We start from the raw sequence: 18,847 nt of genomic DNA, 5'->3' as shown, positions 1-18,847 counted from the left end.
TGATGGACGTACTAGTGGCACTGGACTTACTTTCGCCATGTAATGTCTTAGCTTTAGAGAACACAAGGTAACATACATGATGTAGCAACAACATTTCAGCTGGTTCTTGCAGAATCACCGAGGATGAGATGGCAACTTATCACCTTGTTCACTATTTACCATCACTGTAGTTTCCGTTTTCTATTCATAGATACCTATGTTTAATGGAAGCAATAAGAATGAAAACTTTAATTTGCTGTTGTGGTAGTAAAACAGATGATGCAATAACCAGCTCATGAACCTAGATATTGGGTATGGTGGCGTGCTGCCTGTTCTTTGCACTGATGTACCAACTGTTTGTATTGATGTGGTCCATGGTGGCTCTCCTGTCCATTGTATTACCCTGTAAAAAACCAGTGACACACAGAGACATACACACACAATATTGGTTCCACGTAAAGTCAGTGAACCATTACTCGTTTGACATTGGAGAAAAGCACGCAAAGCCTGCCTCTGGGAGAAAAGCAATACTAATCAGTCTTTGTATAATCAACCCTCTGTTGATGTATTCAGAAGGATCATGTTGATGAAGAAAATGATTCATAAGGCTAGTTACTGTGTTCGTATCTTGTTGTTTGCAGATTCATTGTCCCTTCTTTAACTTTAATCATCTGAGAATGTGTGTTACTAAGTACAGAGTTATCCTTCACTGTTCACTGCTTCAGTATCTCTAGAAGAACACTGTCTGTTCAAGCCCCTCAGTATGTGTAGTTCCACAAGCTCTGAGCTCGACTAGCCATGTCTGAGCTGAGATCCACTAGCTCTGAGCCTGATTGTGAATGTCTGAGCTGCGGGGTGCAGCAGTGAGCATGCCCAGTGTAGTGGTGCTCTAGAGACAGTCGCATAGCCAAAGTAATGCATTGTGGACCACGTGTTATGCTAGACTAAAAGCTGCAATCAGCTCAAGCCTGCATCACCGAGGCAGATCCACACAACTCACCCTGTGAACCAACGTCTCAGGCAACACAGACTAACAGCATGGCTGGTAGTATTATGAGTATTATTACAGCACAGTATTATTAAGCACCCTTTGATACACTCTTATCACACTTGCACAACCACGAAATGAAACAAATTATGTCATGTGTCCGTCGGTATTGATACCTTGTACACGTTGTGACAGTACACAGTAATACAGGAAGCATCCAATGATGATTCACTGTTTTACTACACTGCTCAAAAAAATAAAGGGAACACTTAAACAACACAATGTAACTCCAAGTCAATCACACTTCTGTGAAATCAAACTGTCCACTTAGGAAGCAACACTGATTGACAATACATTTCACATAATGTTGTGCAAATGGAATAGACAACAGGTGAAAATTATAGGCAATTAGCAAGACACCCCCAATAAAGAAGTGGTTCTGCAGGTGGTGACCACAGACCACTTCTCAGTTCCTATGCTTCCTGGCTGATGTTTTAGTCACTTTTGAATGCTGGCGGTGCTTTCACTCTAGTGGTAGCATGAGACAGAGTCTACAGCCCACACAAGTGGCTCAGGTAGTGCAGCTCATCCAGGATGGCACATCAATGCGAGCTGTGGCAAGAAGGTTTGCTGTGTCTGTCAGCGTAGTGTCCAGAGCATGGAGGCGCTACCAGGAGACAGGCCAGTACATCAGGAGACGTGGAGGAGGCCGTAGGAGGGCAACAACCCAGCAGCAGGACCGCTACCTCCGCCTTTGTGCAAGGAGGAGCAGGAGGAGCACTGCCAGAGCCCTGCAAAATGACCTCCAGCAGGCCACAAATGTGCATGTGTCTGCTCAAACGGTCAGAAACAGACTCCATGAGGGTGGTATGAGGGCCCGACGTCCACAGGTGGGGGTTGTGCTTACAGCCCAACACCGTGCAGGACGTTTGGCATTTGCCAGAGAACACCAAGATTGGCAAATTCACCACTTGCGCCCTGTGCTCTTCACAGATGAAAGCAGGTTCACACTGAGCACGTGACAGACGTGACAGAGTCTGGAGACGCCGTGGAGAACGTTCTGCTGCCTGCAACATCCTCCAGCATGAACGGTTTGGCGGTGGGTCAGTCATGGTGTGGGGTGGCATTTCTTTGGGGGCCGCACAGCCCTCCATGTGCTCGCCAGAGTTAGCCTGACTGCCATTAGGTACCGAGATGAGATCCTCAGACCCCTTGTGAGACCATATGCTGGTGCGGTTGGCCCTGGGTTCCTCCTAATGCAAGACAATGCTAGACCTCATGTGGCTGGAGTGTGTCAGCAGTTCCTGCAAGAGGAAGGCATTGATGCTATGGACCGCCCGTTCCCCAGACCTGAATCCAATTGAGCACATATGGGACATCATGTCTCGCTCCATCCACCAACGCCACGTTGCACCACAGACTGTCCAGGAGTTGGCCACCTCATCAGGAGCATGCCCAGGCGTTGTAGGGAGGTCATACAGGCACGTGGAGGCCACACACACTACTGAGCCTCATTTTGACTTGTTTTAAGGACATTACATCAAAGTTGGATCAGCCTGTAGTGTGGTTTTCCACTTTAATTTTGAGGGTGACTCCAAATCCAGACCTCCATGGGTTGATACATTTGATTTCCATTGATAATTTTGTTGTCAGCACATTCAACTATGTAAATAAAAAAGTATTTAATAATATTATTTCATTCATTCAGATATAGGATGTGTTGTTTAAGTGTTCCCTTTATTTTTTTGAGCAGTGTATTATAGCAAAAACCTGGAAAATGATACAGAGCTATATCTCACGTTCAATGTTATCAAAATATTTATATACAATGGGAAATCCAATCAACGCTAATACATGCTATAAATTCTCTGTAGTTCAAATAAGAATACTCCAATTTGCTAACAATGCATTGTAGATTATATTGCCACAAGGTATATGTATTCAATATAAAGATCTGCAATGACAGTCAAGGGACACGGATAGAAATATATCCACTCAGTCCTAACATTGTCTGCTTCTTATATAACAGATGTAATAATCATCTGATTTGATACTAATATGGGTTTCCTGCGGCCCACTGCCAGAGCGACTCCTACTCACACTGCCAAGCCAAGAGTTTGTGAAGTCTGCTCTCTGCTTCCCACATTCCAGTGCAGGGAACACCCCCTGCTCCAACCTGCAGTATACTGTACAGTACAGTACAGGTCCTCTGGCCAAACTGCATTTTAAAACTCATTTTCTAAAGGCTCGGCTGTGAGCTGTTTTAGCCCACCAAGGCCAAGTGAAACAAACAAGCAAAAGAAAAGTGTATATTTTAATCCTTATTACAATGGCTGTGCATGTGCACTTGTAGCCAACTCTTGCTACACACATCACAGTTTACTATCAAATAGATATGACTTTTACTCTGAGCTCATAGGTATCAAGGTTATAACCTGTTAGGATCACAACACACACATACAGGTGTACACAGTTTTTACCCATCATCCTCTACTCCAAGGAGCTGTCCAGGGTTCTGAGGGGCTGTTTTCACTCCCTCACTGGCCTCACCCACAGGGTTACTGTCTGTGTTTAGTAGTCACTAGCTGGCCAGGCTTGAATGGCTCAAGTGGCAGTATCATCCTAACTGATGACTAAGTACAGTAAATTTGCTATTTGTTATTGGGGTTAAAGTATGCTGTACTTCCATAATGCCTTGCTAAATTGTAACGACCACTGTTAAGCCCAAGCTGAGCATGGGGGCTAATGTGGCTCGTGCAGAGGAAAACAGCTCGCCCTCTTACCCACCAAAACATACACACCCACTTACTGTGAGGCAGTCACTGACTGACCCAACTCAACCCCCTCAGTCTCTAACATGATGCTTCGTTTAAGAACTATAAAGTGAATGTGCAACTCCCCCTCCTATTCGTCTGTTTCTGTAATAATGTCCAACATTCTCACCTCTCATAACTATGCAACTCAATAGTTTTTCTCTGGAAATAAACAGGAAATAAAGGTTTGCATAAAAGGAGTTATTGTTGTGGATGTGTCTGTTTGTTGCTGAGGCTATGGATTAACTTTATTGTTACTACTGTCTTGTAACTTCCCTATATAGCCCACTGGATGACACAGGCTTACACGTCATTGATACAGGGTTTAGGCAGTGCAATCAGACCCTGCTGAGATATCACAATACTCAAAGTTCATCCCAACCCAAATCTGATCATTTATTGAACATAGGCATCCCTATATCAAACATACCAACAATACAGGCACATTTTTATCTTACACAGACAACCATTTCTACGTAGTATACAATATTTACAGATATACAAAGAAACACTAAATGTTCACAATTTCTAAAAAACACGTCATTAATCAGAACCTTGTACATGTGCATGTTGGCGCAAGTAAGGATTATTCCGATTACACACTGGAAATCTGTCGGCACACAGTGAATAGGTCTGACCACCTGAAAGTGCAAAAGTGAATCCATGATGGCATGTACAGTACGGTAAGTCGAGGGGACTAATGGCCCGCCCTTGACATATAATATGAAGAAAGGTTGACGTCACAGCACCATACTTGAGGATAATTTAACATTAGGTAAAATGCGAATTTCAACTGCATGGCACATATACTTTATCTACATATTTTCATTAAGACATTTCACCCATGGAAAGTTGGATGAACATGTTGAACATTGTGCAATGCATTTCAATACTCACATAAGGATGTGGTCACATTACGACTTTACATATATAAACGTGGTCAAGTACAGCATGTATGGCTGTTTTCTCGCAACCTCATTGACAAAAAGACAGCAGAGGCACTTGGTGAGAGTCCTGTCTCAAAGTGCTCAGCCATGTGAAAAACCCACGCTTCATCCCAAACGGCCCCCCATTCCCTTGATAGTGCACTACTTTTACCCATAGGGTTCTGGTCAAAAGTAGTGCACTATAAAGGCAATAGGGTGCCATTTGGGACGCAGCCCAATACCAACTGTCGTCTCCAGCGACAGTGTTACACTACCACGTAAGTGGTCCCAGAGATACATAAAATGGCACAAGCCACACTGTAAATAACCTGTTATAGTAAATAAGGAGTGTTGTGTGTGTCCGCATGTTTGCGTCTATTCACTTTTGTGCCTATCTGAGTGTGCGGGCATGTGCGTGTGTTTGTTTGAGGTATGTATTGTTGTAGGTGTTTTGAATTGCACTTTGAAGAGGATTCCTCTTACATTCCCCTAACAGAGCTCCATGTAGATCCGCTTAAATCCATTCTGATAGCCCAACCCAATAGAGTATTGGCTTTTGGTCACGGTTTGAGGCTTCAAGGGTTTTTCTAGAACAATAAAGTACACATAGTCAGACCATGACATACAGTTGAAGTCAGAAGTTTACATACACCTTAGCCAAATACATTTAAACCCAGTTTTTCACAATTCCCGACATTTAATCCTACTAAAAATTCCCTGTCTTAGGTCAGTTAGGATCACCACTTTATTTTAAGAATGTGAAATGTCAAGAATAATTTATTTCATCACATTCCCAGTGGGTCAGAAGTTTACATACACTCAATTAGTATTTGGTAGCATTCCCTTTAAATTGTTTAACTTGGGTCAAATGTCTCGGGTAGCCTTCCACAAGCTTCCCACTAAGTTGGGTGAATATTGGCCCATTCCTCCTGACAGAGCTGGTGTAACTGAGTCAGGTTTGTAGGCCTCCTTGCTCGCACATGCTTTTTCAGTTCTGCCCACACATTTTCTATAGGATTGAGGTCAGGGCTTTGTGATGGCCACTCCAATACCTTGACTTTGTTGTCCTTAAGCCATTTTGCAAGTATGCTCGGGGTCATTGTCCATTTGGAAGACCCATTTGCGACCAAGCTTTAACTTCCTGACTGATGTCTTGAGATGTTGCTTCAATATATCCACATAATTTTCCTTCCTCATGATGCCATCTATTTTGTGAAGTGCACCAGTCCCTCCTGCAGCAAAGCACCCCCACAGAATGATGCTGCCACCCCCGTGCTTCACGGTTGGGATGTGTTCCTCCAAACATACCGATGGTCATTATTGCCAAACAGTTCTATTTTTGTTTCATCAGACCAGAGGACATTTCTCCAAAAAGTACGATCTTTGTTCCCATGTGCAGTTGCAAACCGTAGTCTGTCTTTTTTATGGCGGTTTTGGAGCAGTGGCTTCTTCCTTGCTGAGCGGCCTTTCAGGATATGTCAATATAGGACTTGTTTTACTGTGGATATAGATACTTTTGTACCTGTTTCCTCCAGCATCTTTACAAGGTCCTTTGCTGTTATTCTGGGATTGATTTGCACTTTTCGCACCAAAGTACGTTCATCTCTAGGAGACACAACGTGTCTCCTTCCTGAGCGGTATGACGGCTGCGTGGTCCCATGGTGTTTATACTTGCGTACTATTGTTTGTACATATGAACGTGGTACCTTCAGGCGTTTGGAAATTGCTCCCAAGGATGAACCAGACTTGGCTGATTTCTTTTAATTTTCCCATGATGTCAAGCAAAGAGGCACTGAGTTTGAAGGTAGGCCTTGAAATACATCCACAGGTACACCTCCAACTGACTCAAATGATGTAAATTAGCCTATCAGAAGCTTCTAAAGCCATGACATCATTTTCTGGAATTTTCCAAGCTGTTTAAAGGCACACTCAACTTAGTGTATGTAAACTTCTGACCCACTGGAATTGTGATACAGTGAATTAGAAGTGAAATAATCTGTCTGTAAACAATTGTTGGAAATTTAACTTGTGTCATTGTCACGATGTCAGTGTATGCGGTAGACTGAAGTCAGGTGCAGGACACCGAACTCAATGAAAAAACGTATCTTTACTTAACCACGTAAAGTAACAAGAGGCCTCCACGCAGGGAGGAATAAACCCGCTCACTCACGACATCCGCGAACAAACAACAAACACGCACAGAACACAATGGGAGCCACAGGGTTAAATAGGGGCGGAGTAATCACAAGATGGGCAACAGGTGTGAAACAATCTGACACAACAGGTAGAACATAGAAACATATAACATAGATCGGCAGCAGCTAGTACTCCGGTGACGACGAACGCTGAAACCTGCCCGAGCAAGGAGGAGGGGCAGCCTCGGCAGAATCCGTGACAGTCATGCACAAAGTAGATGTCCTAACCGACTTGCCAAAACTATAGTTTGTTAACAATACATTTGTGGAGTGGTTGAGAAATGAGTTTTAATGACTCCAACCTAAGTGTATGTAAACTTCCGACTTCAACTGTAGTGTACAATACACTAATATTAGTCTTTGTTTTCAGGGCAGCAGCATACAACATCTAGACTACATAGTACAAAGTAAAAATAAACACTATTCAAATACACTAGCTCCTAGCTCCTGTGTAAGCATACATACCTCCATGACAGTGTGGATCCAGTTGAGCATTTCATCCACATTACAGTAGACCCCTGGTTGACCCTCTCTGGCACAGCCGATCCCCCAACTCACCACCCCCACCAGCTGCCATTGTCCTGACAGGTACACCAGAGGACCACCACTGTCTCCCTACAACACATGACCCAACAATGGCATTAAGTACACTAGAATTACGCACGATACACGTATGCCAAAGGCCGAAGTTGAGGGTGGATTTTCAATATTCAATAGTGTTATAAAGTCTTTCCATTTGTTTTCTTACAGGACAAGGCATTGAATGTATTCATGCCAAACACTTTCTTAGTTTCTCTTCTGTTTTTCTCAAAGCAAACATTCCACTTTATACCTGACATGCATCCACTTTGCCCTCCAGGTAACCAGCGCAAAGCATTCTGGGAGTAATTGAGTCACCGTAGACAGCGGGACTGGAGCACTGATCACTGTCTATAAGGGGAATGATAGCCTTCTGGAGGACAGGAGACACTTTACCTGAGGAGAGAGAAAAGGTGACAGAGGGGTGTGAAGGAGAAGAGGAGAAAGTAACTTTTAACATTATGTGAGAATGATTTGAGTATATGTGCTTGTTGGATAGAGATGAAGAGGGTGAGAGAAAGGGAAGGGGTAGTTTTGTTTGCTGTATGCTCACCCTTCTCATGGAGGTGGCCCCAGCCTGTCACCGTCATTTGGTCTCCTGCCTTCAGGCCCAGGTTCAAAGGGGGCAAACACACGGGCCGACGAAAGTCTGGTGGAGGAAACAGAACTTTATTGACATGTACTTCCTCATAAATACATTACAGCCTACTCTCATTACAATCTAAATATACAGTATTTCCCTAGATGGATTTCCCAAGTTGCAAGACTCATTGAAATTGACAGTTTGATCAATTGGCCACTAGAGGTTAGAATCTACCATGAATGCATTCACTCTTCCTAGAATCGAACTGCTTTTACAAGTACATATTTCCATATCATTATGTAGTGCGTAGCATTCATTTTTTAGAGCGCTGAGAAATGTTCTACATGGTAAGTCATTCAAAACCAGAATAGGTGGATGCGGGGCTTTTGTTATGTCTAGCCTTTGAGAAACCTGGAATTGTCCAGCAAATTCAGTACCACAGTCTGTGTGTCGCTAAAATGTCATGTCGGGGAAGTGACATACTTCCTACAGTGATGGGTATGGTCAGCCTCATCATGGCCATGTCGTAGTCATTGAGGGCTGCGTTGTAATCTCCGTTCAGTATGATCTTGTCTACATACGAGCCTCCCAGGATGCCCATGTAGGTCCTCCCAGACACAACCCGCCAGCGACTCAGCTCCTTACTACTGTAGGACCAGGAGAGGGAAGAGGTACAGGGGTTAGCAGCAAGGCCTCTGTCTCTATCTCCAGATGCTTAAGCCTATTATACGATTGCAGACTTTGTGGGATTTTCCATGTTGGATGGTCAGAGTTAGATTGTTTATGTCTGGTTAAGCTAGTTGTAGATATCTAGAGTAGATATTCACACATTCTACAGTGTATATATTGTGTATTGGATGTCCAGTGGTACTGACCCAGAGAAGCAGTGTGCTGCTGTGACGACCCAGCGTGGTGACACCAGTGACCCTCCACAGGTGTGTTGTCCGTTGTGTTGCAGGCTCACCTGCCATGGCCACTGTTCTATAGACGCTTCCACCCCCCCCACGATACGGTCCGATGGCCCCTGCTCTCCACAGTCTGATTCACACACAGGGGAAAGACAGTTTAGTTTCACTGAAGAGTTTTGTAAAGTACTAAAGTAGCATCTCAGGAGTTGCCTTGTACACTAAGGTAGTTTGACGAGTAAATGTAGAATTAGCAGTGGGAGCGAACTCAAATGAGCCCTTTGGCAGTTAGCGTTGCTACCTGTCAGTTAAGTAACACACTCAAGCCAGTACTGACCCATTACAAAGTGGCTTGTTGCCTGGATCCAGTTTGCCTGCATTCTCCAGTCTCAGTCTCTCTGTCTATATCTCTTGTATAACTCAACTCCTAGAGAACTTGGATGATGAATATCACTCAAGTCTTTTCCCAATGAGCAGTCGGGGGGAAGGAGTGGGGGAGTCCATTAGAGGGGGACAGGGAGGTGACAGAGTGTGAGGTGGGGTAGCAGAGGCAGGGGAAGGGCTTACCGGAGCAGGTCAGGGAGATCACGGATTCTGAGTTACACACCTGGCTGGAATCAAACAAAGAGGGGAATTCAACACAAAGTACATACACACAGTACATAGACACATCACATGCTGTATGCAAAGAAACATACCCAAAACACGATTACCAAACATAATCGGTAGACAAAGAGTCTGATTCCAGAGTTCATCTTCAGTGTTGGTTCAGTGTCTGTCAGACATAATATACTCGTACTTCTTGTTTCCTCTAATTACGCAAAAAAAGGATGGGGGAAGAACAGAAACTCCAAAGTTGTATGTGTCAGAAAAACAGATAGTATGACACAGTCAGAGACACATATCGAGAGAGAGAGCGAGAGAGAGAGAGAGAGAGAGAGATGACACAGCCGTGAGAGACGATCAAAGGAAACAGAAGAAAATAAAAAAGAGTCCGGTTAATCTGTTTTTCCAGTGCCTTGGGCTGTTTTAGAGAGTAAACAGACAGGGCGGTGCCACCCCATCTGTAATCAGTGGCAGTCATGCATTCTATATGCCATGTCACAACTGCCTGAGCCTTAACTGCCATCTTAGTACAAACAGTGGCAGTGGAATGGGAGTGAACCAACACAAACACTGCATAGTGAACAGTGTGACAGTGATGCAGACAAAGCTGCATGGTCAACATAGTCATTTATTTATTTATTTTTATTTAAGGCAGGTCAATTAAGAACAAATTACTATTTACAATAAAACATAAAAAATAAGACAAGTACCATAAGTCAAGTACAGACAGAAGTACCCAAAGTGGGGAACATTTATTTAGACTTGATTCAATTCTCCATTTACTGCACTGATCAAGATCATATCCAACCATATTTGATACCAAGGCACTGTGTAATTTTTTTACTGATCCGTTCACCTTTCTGTTGAAACTAGATCTCATAGCTGGAAAGTGTCAGAGTGAATATCAGAACACAGTAGACAGTAACAGGCTCAATATAACCCATATTCTAATGCTTACCGGTCAATGACAGTCTGGTAAATGGGGGTGGTTTCGGCTGCGACCCTGACCCCTGAGAACGGTCCTGTCTTCAGGGACGAGGACAAGTTCCGCACTGAAATACTACTACTGATGGGTTTACTGTGGGAACGAGTGGAGACAGAGAGACATTTTCAAGACATTTAAGAGAAACTGAATAATGTAAAGGGGAATCTGTATTTAAGTTGCTCAGTGGTGAGTGAGTTAGGGAGGGAGGAGACCCACTAGGTGTAGCCCAGCTGTTGACAGGCTTTCTCTGTGTGCTGCTGGGTCCAGTCCTCACTACACACACTCCTCCATCCTGTCCCAGCACTGTAGATCTGGAGAACACTCTGCTCAGAGACCAGACGCACTGCGCACACACACAGAGAGAGAGAGAGAGGAGAAAGTAAGAATGAGATTAAACATATAGAAGTGACACAGAGACAGATGTATAAAGATTTATAGATGGAGTGGTGTGTGCCTTTCTGTGTGTTTGTGCATGTGTATGTGTGTGTGTGTTTACCTGAGAAGGTAGTGTTGACCGTCATCTTGGCCACACAGGTGAGCTCGTCCTCTCCTCCTGAACAGTCCGCCACCCCATCACACGCTTTGTCCAGGGGAATGAACTTCACCGACCGGGAGCAGAAGAAGTACTTACTGTTGATCAGCTGCGCGACTGGGGACAGAAAGAAAGGGGGGAAGGGGGATGAAAGGAGGAGAGACAGAAGATAGGGACAGGATATTATATTGTTTGCTGACTGAAATAAAACATTCAAAAAAGTTTTGTGGAAACAAATTCAATAATGTTGCTACGGTTTCATTGTGACTCATTGAGCATTTGTACAGGGGGATAAGTACTAGTATGTATTGTGTTAGCTAAGGGGAGGAGAAGGTGTAGAGATGGGCATGCGTCCCAAACGGCACCCTATTCTCTACATAGTGCACTACGTTTGACTGCACTACTCTTGATCCTTATGGGCCCTGTTCAAAAGTAGTGCACTATGTAGGGAATAGGGTGCCATTTGGGACGCAACGATGATGGATGTTGAAGCTGGACTCACTGAAGAAGCCAGCTGTGACCAGGATCCCCAGCGTTACCAGTACCATCAACACAGTGATCAGGACCCACTTCCTCGATGAGGACTTCTCTTTCTGGGAGTTCGGAGCCGTCATGGGCTTTCGTTTTTTACCAGGCCGGACTTCAACTGAGGGAAAAGAAGATAGAGACAGAACAATCAGGATTTTGGACCTATTTAAAACGTAGACACATGCAACTAAAGCAGAATTGGACAGTATAATATTGGATATTATGCAATACTTGTGCAATATGATTGCAAAATGAATCAATTCCACTACAATGCTTACCTTGTTGTCTAGGATTTAATGGTATATTGCTTTCTTCAGCAAGCCAGGTGTCAGTCTGGAGAGAGAAGACAGAATGAGACAAAGTGGATCGTAATGTGCTCAGTGCAGAATGTGGGACAGTGTGTAAAAGAGTGTGAGGTTCTAGGGTCTAGAGAGGGCGGCATGACAGATTGGATCAGGATACACACACGAAACACAGTGTGCCTCCCATCACAAAGTTGTGTTTGACTGTAATTCCTAGTGCTGTGGGCACAATTCCCAGGCCCGTCCGACACAGAGACCGAGATAGTCATATGACACAGGCTCAGGTGTGGGTGTGGTTCTCTGCTCTAAATGTAGTTGCTTCATGCTGTTCAGTTCCACTCCATTAAAAGACAATAGATCTTTGAATGGTGGAGCATGTTATACAGTATTCTAATCAGTCACGCTATAAATCACTTAATTCAAGTTATGTAACTGACAACTCTGCCCCAGCTTTATATATCTATTGTTTAATAGAATATATGCTTGGTTAACTGTTCTCTATATGACAATGTGTTCATGATTGTAGAATCATTCAGGTGTACCGCAGCACAAGTACCTGCCATATTAACTGTCATGAGTCATAAGTCATCGCCTCAGTGAATGTAACCTGCTCACTGGTGAAACAGCCATCACGACCGAAAACAACAACATATCAAAATACCAATGACTGGTGTCTCAAACAGTCTGTTAGGTATCTACAGTATTGGCTATTTTGTCCAATCTCTCCAACTGGTCCACAAATACTGTACAAATCTGTCACCACACTAAAACATCACATGTACAGTCTACGGACTGTCATCTGGTCCTTCCTGACACACTCAGCAACAGTGAACCCAAGTCCTGCTGAGACTGAGGCTGTCCTAATATGGACAACACCATACAATACACTATCACGCAGATATGGAGGGTTATACTGTATGGAGAGACAGGTGGTGGCTATAGTGAGGGACAGGGCTCTTAGTGGCTGGGTAAATACAGACAGTTCTTACCTGCTGTTGGTCTTTTGTAGTTAAAGTTCTCAGTGCTTTTGTTTAAAGATTTACCATTTGAGAAACAAAACAGGTTTTAAGGTTCGTTAAATATAACCCAAAATCAAAGAAGGTTTGTTTTAGTGTTTTATCTGTATGTGTTGACATCAAGCAGCATGGTAGTGAGCCATTCTCAAGTGGTATTTAAAATATATATATATATATATATATATATATATATACACACACAATGTCTGCTATTTTCAATTCAGTTTCCAGTGAAATCCCTTCATCTGCATCAAGTATGCCTGTCTATTCTCCATAGAGACAGTCTGGTCTAATTTGGAAACTAAAACAAAGGGATCTACCAACATAGAGGAGAAGAACAGCAAAACAACCACAACTTAGGAGAAAAAGAGAAGTGAGATATATATACACACTGTACATTTAACTGACTACAATCCTAAACCATTAAAGACGCCCTGTTGCTGAGTCGTTGGGAGCTGGGCTTAGAGATAAGGTTTGACACAAGTCACATACCTTTAGTGACCTGGGGAGGGGAGGACTGGTTCTCTATTGCAGGGTTTCCCTAACTCGGCCCTACCCCCCACCCAAATCATCATCAAGCTTTGATTATTTGAATCAGCTGTGTAGTGCTTGGGCAAAAAGCAAGACATAAGCTTTTTACCTGACTGGCTTTTCAAATACAGCTTGACAGGTAGCCTACACGTTTTGTGCTCTTGTAGGAAGCAGTAACTCTCCATTGCGGACCTACAATTATCTATAACTGGGCTAATAACTCGCAAAGAATATCAACAAACATGCACACGAGCGGCTCTGCGGTCTGATCTGAAAAACGCATTCAATCGCGGGTGATTGAAAGACCGCTCCTGGACTACACCCGCCAATATAATTCTACTCCGTTGCGCTCTGGCTCTGCCTGCAACAAAATCACAGACTCAATCTTGCATAGTTCGATTTATTCTGGTATGTTGCATTGAAAAGGGGCTGATATAATGTTGATTCGATCACAGAAAAAAAAGTGAATCTATACTATTGTGCGAACTCAGTAAAGTTAAATCGGTTGCCTCTCTGCGCGGCAGTTGTTCTGTGCGGCAGTCCTGGAGGTTTCATCAAAGGTGACCAGCAATATACAGTACATGGCAAACTATCGAAAATAGAGACTCCTAGTGAGTTGTAGACCACATATAAATTATAGGTAATTCCTTCCAGTTCTCTGCTGCCAATGACTGGATTGAACTGCAAAAATCTCTGAAGCTGGAGACTCTTATCTCCCTCACTAACTTTAAGCATCAGCTGTCAGAGCAGCTTACTGATCACTGCACCTGTACACAGCCCATCTGTAATTAGCCCACCCAACTACCCCATCCCCATTTCGTTATTTATTTTGCTAATTTGCACCCCAGTATCTCTATTTGCACATCATCTTTTGCACATCTATCACTCCAGTGTTAATACTAAATTGTAATTATTTTGCACTATGGCCTATTTATTGCCTTACCTCCATAACTTACTACATTTGCACACACTGTATATGGATTTTCTATTGTGTTTTTGACTGTACGTTTTGTTTATCCCATATGTAACTCTGTGTTGTTGTTGTTTTTCCGCACTGCTTTGCTTTATCTTGGCCAGGTCGCAGTTGTAAATGAGAACTTGTTCTCAACTGGCTTACCTGGTTAAATAAAGGTGAAGTAAATAAATAAAAGGTCACTAACTGCAGGCCGCACACATTCATTTGCTCAAATATATTACTTGAGGATCGCCTACTTTGCAACAAGATATCTAAAAACAACATTTTATAATGGCAGAGACACAACCCGAACCTGAATCACACAATCTATGTAAATGATGACCTCAGTGCAAGAATTCACTTTGACAGACAGTTGGTATTCATTTACAAGGGGGGTGGAATAAAATCCCAGAGAGAGAGAGAGACAAATACGCAGAGCGAGACAGAGACAGAAAGAGACAGAGAGAGAGAGAGAGAGAGACAGATGTATGCAGATGTATATGCATGTGTGAGGGAGCGAGACAGAGGTGTGTTCAGGTAGTTTGGCCCATTTGGCCCATGCAGGAGAGTGAACAATGGGACTAGACCCAGTTTGCATTGAGGAAGCACCTTGGGAAGCAGAGCTGGGTCACAGAAGGTTTAACCGATAAAATCACTTGGCATGTTTCGCTTTTGTGCATAAAAAGGTGCTCTCTCTCCTTTGTGGATTGTATTTTAAACGCTACACGTGAGTTTTAATCAAAGGCAGGGATCTCCAACAACACAGACACATTCATGCGCACACATAGGCATTCACACACAAACGCACACCAGTTTCCTACACAAACTGATCACTGATCACTTAGCCTTTCTGGCACCAAGATCCATAAAGCTGCAGGCTGACTACAAAAACTACAGATGTGTACAATCACAAAAACCCTAATATATGTCTATTTCACACATATGCAGTGCATTCGTAAAGTATTCAGACCCCTTGACTTTTTCCACATTTTGTTACGTTACAGCCTTATTCTAAAATGGATTCAATAAATGTTTTCCCTCATCAATCTACACACAATACCCCATAATGACAAAGCGAAAACAGGTTTTTTGAAATGTTCGCACATTTATTAAAAATAACAAACAGAAATACCTTATTTACATGAGTATTCAGACCCTTTGCTATGAGACTCGAAATTGAGCTCAGTTGCATCCTGTTTCCATTCATCATCCTTCAGATTTTTCTACAACTTGATTGGAGTCCACCTGTGGTAAAATCAATTGATTGGACATGATTTGGAAAGGCACACACCTGTCTATATAAGGTTCCACAGTTGACAGTGCATGTCAGAGCAAAAACCAAGCCATGAGGTCGAAGGAATTGTCCGTAGAGCTCCGAGACAGGATTGTGTCGAGGCACAGATCTGGGGAAGGGTACCAACACATTTCTGCAGCATTGAAGGTCCCCAAGAACACAGTGGCCTCCATCATTCTTAAATGGAAGAAAATTGGAACCACCCAGACTCTTCCTAGAGCTGGCCGCCCGGCCAAATTGAGCAATCGGGGGAGAAGGGCCTTGGTCAGGGAGACAGAGCTCCAGAGTTCCTCTGTGGAGATGGGAGAACCTTCCAGAAGGACAACCATCTCTGCAGCACTCCACCAATCAGGCCTTTATGGTAGAGTGTCCAGACGGAAATTTGCAAAAAGTCATAATCAATTTTTGATTTGTCATTATGGGTTATTGTATGCAGATTAATGAGGGGGAAAAAACGATTTCATCCATTTTAGTATAAGGCTGTAACATAACAAAATGTGGAAAAAGTCAAGGGGTCTGAATACTTTCCGAATGCACTGTAGATCTCACAAGAAATTAGATATTGTCAGCATAGACACCTTAAAATGAGGCAGTAATACTTTAACATGGTAATACTTTAAAATGCACCTGAGGATCGCTTGCTTTGCAAGGAACTATTTGCATATATAACAATTGTTCACTAAACACACAGACCGTACATTTATATACAGGTACACACAGCCATGTTATCCCATATGTTTTCTCTAAAGTCTCATCACTGTGAACCTGTAAACCACTACTCTACGAGTCCACAGTAAAAGCTGAGTGACAGGTGATCAATACTACTCCACAGGTGATTAGCCTGATCCCCTATTTTCCCAGACTGTAGTCTCCATCTCTACTCACACTCATGGTGCTGAAGTCTCCTCTCAGCTGGCCCAGACTCACAGGTCACAGGGTACAGAGGATGCACTGTCCTTCAGTCTCTGGAGCAAGTAGAACTCCCTTCAACAGTCTCTCCCTTCCCCTCGTCTTGTGCCTTCTCTCCCTCTACTTCTAAAGTTCTCCCTCTCACAACTCTGTGCCAGTACGTATGGTTATTCTCTCTTCCTTCTGTCTCTCTCTTTCTCTCTCTCCCTTCGCGTACCCTGTTCTTTGTCCCTCAATTCACAGGCAGTGAAACTTGATCTATCATGCGGGCTGCCTAACTTGTCCTACTGCTGTAAAAGTCTTCTGCTGTATTAATGACCGCCGGTGTGTTTCTGTGTGTATCGGTGCTGCTGAAATCCACTTGGATTTGTTGTGAGTGACCCAGCCCCTGCTAACAAAACAACACCAAACTATTATCTGTGATAGGACACCTTATGCCTTGCTCTCTCTACCTGCGTATTTCCTCTCTCTCTCTCCTCCCACAAACTACCTGTCCTGATTTGGTGGATCTATGTAGCTCTAGCAGTCTCTTTTTCTGTTATTCTACCTCTCATTCATGAATGTATGAAAAAAAAAAAACACGCAAATACACACAGACACACAAGAACAGACACATGAGCACAGACTGACAAACACACATACACACGCGCACACGCTCACACGCTTGCACACACACACACCTTTAAACAAAAACACCTGATGTGTGTAATGAGTTGCCTTCGGGTGAGGGCGTGGGCCAGTCCTGTCATCTTGTTTTGACGGAATAATTAAGAGTCTGTTGAATAAGTCGGTGTTCCAGTTCCTGCTCTCTGAGCCAGAGGACATATGCCTCATAACCCAGGAATGCATACGTCACTTTGTTATACCATAACTCCTCTTTTGCAAAACCCTCCTCACTAGGGGATTTGACAATCATATTGCTAAAAGCTTGATATAATGTCCCCCCACCCCTCAGGATATATGTGGTACATGGGTGAACTTCCTGTAAATGTTTGAATTGTGCCAGTGGAGTAAAGAATCTGGCAGTTTCGTTGTACTGGATTCTCAACATTTCCTTCCTTCCAGTCAATGGTCAACAATAGGTCCACTTTTCTTTGATTTCAACTAACAGCTCCATTGCATACTGTAAGGGATTCATAACCCAATAACCTACTTTCCTGTGATCCAGTTCTGAACCATGCTGAATTGCTAGACAACATCGAGCTGGTAACAAATTAACTCTTACTTCAATACAGATCTGTGGCTTTGTGGTCATCCTATTAAAAATGATAGAGGAGTTATACCTGAGGTATACAATGTACTCAAGCAGTCAACACAGTCAAAACAGTCTATACAGTGGGGAAAAAAGTATTTAGTCAGCCACCAATTGTGCATGTTCTCCCACTTAAAAAGATGAGAAATCCCAGAACCACACGGGGGGACCTAGTGAATGACCTGCAGAGAGCTGGGACCAAAGTAACAAAGCCTACCATCAGTAACACACTACGCCGCCAGGGACTCAAATCCTGCAGTGCCAGACGTGTCCCCCTGCTTAAGCCAGTACATGTCCAGGCCCGTCTGAAGTTTGCTAGAGTGCATTTGGATGATCCAGAAGAGGATTGGGAGAATGTCATATGGTCAGATGAAACCAAAATATAACTTTTTGGTAAAAACTCAACTCGTCGTGTTTGGAGTACAAAGAATGCTGAGTTGCATCCAAAGAACACCATACCTACTGTGAAGCATGGGGGTGGAAACATCATGCTTTGGGGCTGTTTTTCTGCAAAGGGACCAGGACGACTGATCCGTGTAAAGGAAAGAATGAATGGGGCCATGTATTGTGATATTTTGAGTGAAAACCTCCTTCCATCAGCAAGGGCATTGAAGATGAAACGTGGCTGGGTCTTTCAGCATGATCCCAAACACACCCCCCGGGCAACGAAGGAGTGGCTTCGTAAGAAGCATTTCAAGGTCCTGGAGTGGCCTAGCCAGTCTCCAGATCTCAACCCCATAGAAAATCTTTGGAGGGAGTTGAAAGTCCGTGTTGCCCAGCGACAGCCCCCAAAACATCACTGCTCTGGAGGAGATCTGCATGGAGGAATGGGCCAAAATACCAGCAACAGTGTGTGAAAACCTTGTGAAGACTTACAGAAAACTTTTGACCTGTGTCATTGCCAACAAAGGGTATATAACAAAGTATTGAGAAACTTTTGTTATTGACCAAATACTTATTTTCCACCAT

At 43.4% G+C, this 18,847-nt stretch overlaps 1 protein-coding gene across 2 annotated transcripts; it reads right to left on the bottom strand.

The window, feature by feature from the left end:
* Positions 1-4,151: 4,151 nt before the first annotated feature.
* Positions 4,152-16,992, bottom strand: LOC121567084 (transmembrane protease serine 4). 2 transcript variants are annotated; one of them, XM_041877023.2, is made up of 13 exons: positions 16,603-16,992; positions 11,898-11,952; positions 11,594-11,737; positions 11,056-11,208; positions 10,776-10,902; positions 10,533-10,652; positions 9,536-9,579; positions 8,939-9,101; positions 8,547-8,710; positions 8,034-8,129; positions 7,734-7,876; positions 7,367-7,516; positions 4,152-5,293 (listed from the first exon to the last, which is right to left on the bottom strand). In XM_041877023.2, the coding sequence occupies exons 1-13, from the start codon at positions 16,606-16,608 to the stop codon at positions 5,282-5,284; spliced, it is 1,377 nt and encodes a 458-aa protein (XP_041732957.1). In that variant the 5' UTR covers positions 16,609-16,992; the 3' UTR covers positions 4,152-5,281. The 2 variants fall into 2 exon arrangements, with proteins under 2 accessions (XP_041732957.1, XP_041732958.1); XM_041877024.2 differs by lacking the exon at positions 16,603-16,992 and adding an exon at positions 12,911-12,996.
* Between the last annotated feature and the right edge of the window lie 1,855 nt (positions 16,993-18,847).

This window comes from Coregonus clupeaformis, chromosome 5 (genome assembly GCF_020615455.1).
Source record: "Coregonus clupeaformis isolate EN_2021a chromosome 5, ASM2061545v1, whole genome shotgun sequence".
NCBI classification, from domain to species: domain Eukaryota; kingdom Metazoa; phylum Chordata; class Actinopteri; order Salmoniformes; family Salmonidae; genus Coregonus; species Coregonus clupeaformis.
This window is presented reverse-complemented; position numbering and strand designations above follow the sequence as displayed.

Bases quoted from the DNA above. Each gene is read 5' to 3' on its own strand.
- LOC121567084 (XM_041877023.2), bottom strand. The intron at 11,738-11,897 runs GTAAGCATTGTA...CTTTTCCCTCAG, and splicing joins ATTAAATCCTAGACAACAAG to TTGAAGTCCGGCCTGGTAAA. The intron at 10,653-10,775 runs GTGGGTCTCCTC...TCGTTCCCACAG, and splicing joins CAACAGCTGGGCTACACCTA to TAAACCCATCAGTAGTAGTA.